At 33.7% G+C, this 6,307-nt stretch overlaps 1 protein-coding gene across 1 annotated transcript; it reads right to left on the reverse strand.

Moving 5' to 3' along the window:
* Positions 1-232: 232 nt before the first annotated feature.
* Positions 233-5,908, reverse strand: LOC108374290 (elongation of very long chain fatty acids protein AAEL008004). The gene is made up of 7 exons (XM_017630266.1): positions 5,766-5,908; positions 5,161-5,351; positions 5,016-5,096; positions 4,609-4,771; positions 4,324-4,460; positions 3,963-4,256; positions 233-1,636 (listed from the first exon to the last, which is right to left on the reverse strand). Exons 1-7 carry the CDS (start codon positions 5,824-5,826, stop codon positions 1,454-1,456), a joined length of 1,110 nt encoding a protein of 369 aa, XP_017485755.1. The 5' UTR covers positions 5,827-5,908; the 3' UTR covers positions 233-1,453.
* Positions 5,909-6,307: the final 399 nt, after the last annotated feature.

Raw genomic sequence — 6,307 nt, forward strand, 5'->3', positions numbered from 1 at the left:
TGGGATCTAATAACGCGCATGCAGCAGTGTAATTACTAACTACTCTATAAAAATTGGGATAAAAAATTTAAATGAAATTTGTTTGGTGGTAGTAGTGATGATTGGTAGCAGTTGTTTTTTTTTTTGTACATAGTAGAAGTAGTAGTTGTGGTTTAATATGTATTAACAATAGTTCCCTGCTGTTTTGTGGTTTTGGTGTAAACTTTAAGATAAATTTTGTTCTGTTTCTTGATTTTTTTTGTTTCTTATTTGATTTTATTTTTTCAAAATTTATGCGCGTGCAGTACGTAAAATACTCTTTTGGATGCTCATGCTCGTAAAACAATGGCCTTTCATGACTCTTCAATTTCTCTTTTTCACAAATTTTTCTTAAGTTACTAGAAAGTAGTGAATTCTGGGTCCGAATCGCGGCATTCGTAATCGAATGATTTCTCGTTTCGAATCGAATCGTATAAAATGGTAGCTGATTTCTCCACAATGCAATTTAAACTGACGAGGCGCGATCGAATCCTTGATCTAAAAATCAAATTTCAATTCTAGTGCGTTCGATATCGAATGCCACGATAGGGGGCCTGATCATTTCCTTTACATACATACATGTATGTATGTAGATGTACTTAAATAAAATTTTGTTTCTCTTTGATGATACTTATATTTGTACATACAGTTATTCACAGAAGTATTCGTTATTTAGTGTTTTCATAATGTTCAAAAGGTTTTCCTTTATAAATATTTTTCGTACAAAATTCACAAAAACTCAGAGAATTTACGAAAAAAGCTATCAAAATTTCAAACTGTTTAATCAGAATTTGACCATTTTGGGGTATGCAGGTTTGTAGTTCGATTTTCAAAAATCAACGATTATTTTTGGGTAATAAACATCTCTTATTAAAAGGTTTGAACTTTTGATGACCATTTTTTGAAATTCGCCGATTTTTTTTTTCTAATTTTATACAAAGCTTGCAACACTGACTAATGGTTTTTGTTTTTTTAAATAAAAATGAACGCAAAAGATTTATAATGGAAAACATTTTGAAAAAAAAAAAACTAAATAACGAATACACGTGAGCAACTTTAGGTATGATTTTTTCTTTGCTCGCTTTGTTCATACATTAACATATCTATTGCAAATTATTTGAACAACTTGGTGATTCTAAATTAGTTCTAGACATACATGCATACTAGACCTTAGAACTTATTCTTCTTTGTTGCTGCTCTATTGTATATATTTTAATTATAATTATTTCTTGTATTTCCATTTCCAACTTTTAGATATAAAAGCTCCTTTTTACTCGCTTTTAAATTATTAAATATATAATTTATGTATATATAAAAAATAATCATTTTTTTATGAATACATATATGTATACCCTAATGCTAACTACAATTTGCTTGTTGTTGCTTTTCTTATAGTTTATATGATTATTATTCAATTGTTTGTTACACTTTATGCTTATTTGACTTTCCGCTGATGTAGACTAGAGCTACTGCTATCTGGATTTAGTATAGCATCATTTGATGAGAGTACACCGTCACCCTCTTTAAATGCATGGCCATTAGCGAAGCCATTCTTATAGCCATTGGTTAAGTGATGGTTTGACTTGATGACCTCGACTTCATCATCATCCATGACGGGCTGTAAAATTAAAAATTAAAAATATATAAATATATATATATAGATTGTTAGAAAACCGAAAAAAATCTTTATTTATTTACGAGAGGTTGCAGTTATTTTATTACTTCTATAATTCTAATGTTTAAATTGATTTTAGAGTAAAAGGTAAATAACGCTCTGTAACAGTAAAAATTTACTTTTCCGAGTTTTCTGGGCCAAACCGACCGTAGCTCCAGTAGACACCACATTTAAAATTTTTCTAACATCCTGAAATTCTTAAATACTCATAGAGAAAAACATTTTAAAGTGACTTTGAACTACTTTCAGCACTTCGCAACAGCAACATAATTCTTTCCCACAGGAGACATTTTAATTTTAGTCATTATTTCATTAGCGCGGCCACCGCTCCTGATGGCAATATTTCTACGTACGCATATAATAAGCTTGATAGCATCTGAATACTTCAACCTTAAGCCCGAATACACTTTAGACATAGATTTATAGTGGTACAAACATTTACTTGAACAATTGTTAAAAAGCATTAAAAGTAGAGGAGGACTTTTAAGTACATAAATATGCAAATAAAACAACGACAATGAAAATTACTCAACAAATTGGCACCTGCGCGTTAGTTAAGTATTCAATGTTTAGTTCTGTAATTAGTCTCGTTTGCTTAAGCACTTGGCACGCATTTAAGTATTTGCAGCGCTCTTAAAATTACTGAATAACCAGTCAACATATTCAGTATGTGCTCAAAAATGGTAATTAACTAATAGAAGGGCAGCCGTTTTTATGCCTGCTAATTGAAAACGAAAGGGTTGAAGTATGAAGAGTAATGCGTACATAGAACTTTGGAAGCAAAAGGTCTTGTTAATACTTGAAAAAATATATCAATAAAAATCCGTATAAAATACATATAATTGTTATTGGCTGCGTTGTAAAACATGAAAGCTAATTTACATTAATTGATTTAGTGAAGGCAATCCAGCACGTATTTAAAAAAAAAATAAATTATTCAACGTTTTAGAATTTCACTTAAAGATTCATGGTGTTCTGCATTAATTTTATATTGCAGTAATATAAAAAAATGCATACAGTTATTTACTGAATTTATGTTATCTATAAATCGAGTCAGAATTTTTTTTGGATATTTCAGGATACCAATACCAAAAGATATTTTTCTACATTCTATAAAAAATATAATTGCAAACAAAATTGTTGCCTCTAAATTTACAATCTCATTTGTACTGAAATGTGCTAGCAGAAACTTGGAGCTGTGGCGCCCCANTTTTATATTGCAGTAATATAAAAAAATGCATACAGTTATTTACTGAATTTTTATTATCTATAAATCGAGTCAGAATTTTTTTTGGATATTTCAGGATACCAATACCAAAAGATATTTTTCTACATGCTATAAAAAATATAATTGCAAACAAATTTTGTTCCTCATTTGTACTGAAATGTGCTAGCAGAAACTATGAGCTGTCGCGTTCCGCAGGGTGGTGCCCTCTCGCCACTACTGTTTAACTTCAACATCACGAAGCTTCCACGTTTGAATGCAAATGTCTATCTGTCCGATCTTGTTGGATTCTTTTATGTGAGAAGCATTACCATCTTCGCTACAAAAACAACGAAACGCTTATCGCGACCTGTACGAAGGAGGTCAAGCAACAATGATTAGTCATCGACGTAGAGGGCATCCAATACCGACGGTTTATAACTCGAAAATTTTGGTGGTTACCTTTGACAGATTGTTCTTTTTCTGCGCGCCCACAACCGCAATTGTCAATAAAGCATAAACATACAAGTCCATTGGCCGACCGCTTCTAAACTGTTCTGCGCCTGTTTGGTCAACGAAGACTAGTAGAGCGCAATGTACGATTATATAAACCTGTCTGAGCAACGTACTCGGATAGCAACTAGATGGCTTCTGATATCGTATGAACATCAGCTATGTACATGGAAGGGCCCACAAGGCCTAACAATGCTCGGCAATTTTCGCTCTGCTGCTACCGCAGAGAAGTAGCGATTAAACGGTTAAAAGCTAAAAAATATATCTTAGGTACATTTCCAAGGGAATATGTAAGGCAAAGTCTCCTACGATATGTCAATATTTGCTACACATATGAATTTACATACGTAAATTTTGAATTGATGCAAAGATAGATTGTGACTCTTATGGGAACTTGTATGCTGTTACAAAAACAACATAACATTGTTCACCGTTTTATGTAAAAAAGGGACACATACATATAAGTATTTAAAAAATGGCTTTCTAGTGGTAAAACTTTACGCTCAGCTCCCATAGAAATGGTTTACCATCTACAAGTTTTGTAATACTCACCATACAAGCACCCTTGTTATTATTCGACGCCACTAAATGATTGGACAAATCGCCATTGCTTGTTGGCGCACATTTGCCATTCGCAGTCGCAGGTATTTTAGTGTAGCCATTTGTATTGGCCTTTGTCGCCGCACTGCGCACGCGTGCATTTGTATACTTGGCTTTATAAAAGTCAGAGAAGAGAAACAGGAACATAATGCCATGCAGGCCGATCCAAACCATGAATCCTTTAGGATAATCGCAATCTCTAAAAAGCAACTGGAACTGATGAGTGAAAATGGCGACAAATTGTACCTAAAATGAATCGTCATCTGATATTATATGCATATGCCCATTTAGTTAAGATAATTAAATAACATACCATTTGGAAAGTGGTAAGATACTTTTTCCACCATATGAATTTCTGGTATTTTGGACCCATTGCAGCAATCATATAATAGAAGTACATGATAATGTGCACAAAGGAGTTCAACAAGGCAAAGAATGTGCTGTGGCCACCTGCAATAGATTAAATTTTTTAGCGATTTAGCGAGATTACCACTACTACTGCGTACGACTTGCAAAATTTTATATACGATTTTCTTGTGAAATTGTGAGCATAAATTATGAAGCATAATATGTAGCAATAGAAAAAGCGTAATTTTACCTGGCGCGAATTTCATGCCCATCCATACGGAGAAGGGCATGCAGCCATGATGAATGACATGCAACGTTGAGACGTGTTCGTTTTTCTTACGCAATATAAAGAATATCGTGTCAAAGAACTCTGTGAATTTGGAAATGTAATACCACCAACAGGTGCGTGCCATCTGCGATTGAAAATGCGAAAGAGGATATAAATTAAAATAAAAATTCACTATGAATCTACAGCTGTACATATGTAGGTGGGTATGTATGTATGTACATGCAACTACCATGTTTGTATGAAGGTGAATTAAGAGCATTTGCATAGTCTATTAAGTAGCAGCCGATTCTACTGCGATAATTTATAATTGTATATCTTCATCAGCGTACATTTCACTTGAGTGTGAGTAGTTTAAATTAAATACTTACACGCATAGCCAATGGACTATTAGAGTAATCAACAGGTTGACATTTGAAACTATAGTTGCCCCACCAACCGCTCATTAAGTACTTAAAGAGGACAAAAATTCATTAATCCTTTCATTATTAGATTTTTATTTTGTTCCTAACAAACCTCATAGAAAATCCACGCGCTGAATATTGTCTGAAAGAGATTGTAGTAGACAAGTACTTTACGCAAGTCCAAGGCTTTTCGCTTCGCCATCAGGCGCGGCGCAAGCGATTTGCTGAAGTAGGCATAGAATACGCAGAGTGCTAAGGTGGGAAATGGCGATGACATCAAAGGCCAATCTTTGACACGTGGATCTGTAAATGAAAAACGGCATTATTTTAATTTGAAAGGATAGAAAACGTTAGGATGGGCAGACTCTTGACTGGATAAAAATATATCTCTTGTTTCTATTGATTTAATTCTGAACAAATTAATAATTATCGCGGATGTGTAGATCAAATTTAAGGACATTTTTCTCAAATTCTAAATTTGCGTGGTAACAACATAGTGCCACCACTGTAGAACTTGTGTGTCTTTTTTTTTTGGGCAGAAAACGAAATGAAGTGCTTTTAAAGACTTCTTTTGGCGTAAACTGTACACCATTAAAGCATATCAGCATTATTTTTATAATCTTAATTGTCAACTGCGAGCCCATTAAAATAAAGGAATTGTTTTTTTTCAGCTTTTATGACCTTGGCTAAGTTCAATTGACTATAAATTCCACTCACCACTGCGATTGTCCATGAGATCTCTGTACCAGTCGTAGACTTCGTCTAGTATAACAGCCATTTTGACGTACGTCTCCTTTTACTGTACAGTAATGATGCTAGCTGTAAATAAACGAAAGGAAGAACCGTTGATTATTTTCCTTCTTATTTTGTTTTTGTATTTGGCCGCAAGTAATCAATACAAAAAAAAGTTAAATATCAAGCGAATGCACAACAATCTCTTTTAACGCTCCATTTGGAGGAATTCCCCAGATGCAAAGTAACTGTAAACTGGAATAATGATAACAAAATCGAGGAAACAAAGAGATTAAACCCGGATTTTCAATGCCAACAAGGGTATTAAAAATGATTCCACGCTGGTGTGGCAGTGCGGAAACGCTTCCCTAAGTTTTTATTACAGTGACACACACACACACACATTTAAGTGATTACCGTGAATTTGCACGTATGAATGTGTGTTATTGTTGCAAGCACTGGCGCTGTTAAGGCTAAGCTGCGATAAATTTAAACAGGTTTAATTGCATTATGCATATAGGAGGAGG

This window comes from Rhagoletis zephyria, unplaced genomic scaffold (assembly GCF_001687245.7).
Source record: "Rhagoletis zephyria isolate East Lansing unplaced genomic scaffold, Rhagoletis_zephyria_1.1 Rzeph_scaffold_07553, whole genome shotgun sequence".
In the NCBI taxonomy this organism is placed as follows: Eukaryota; Metazoa; Arthropoda; class Insecta; order Diptera; family Tephritidae; genus Rhagoletis; species Rhagoletis zephyria.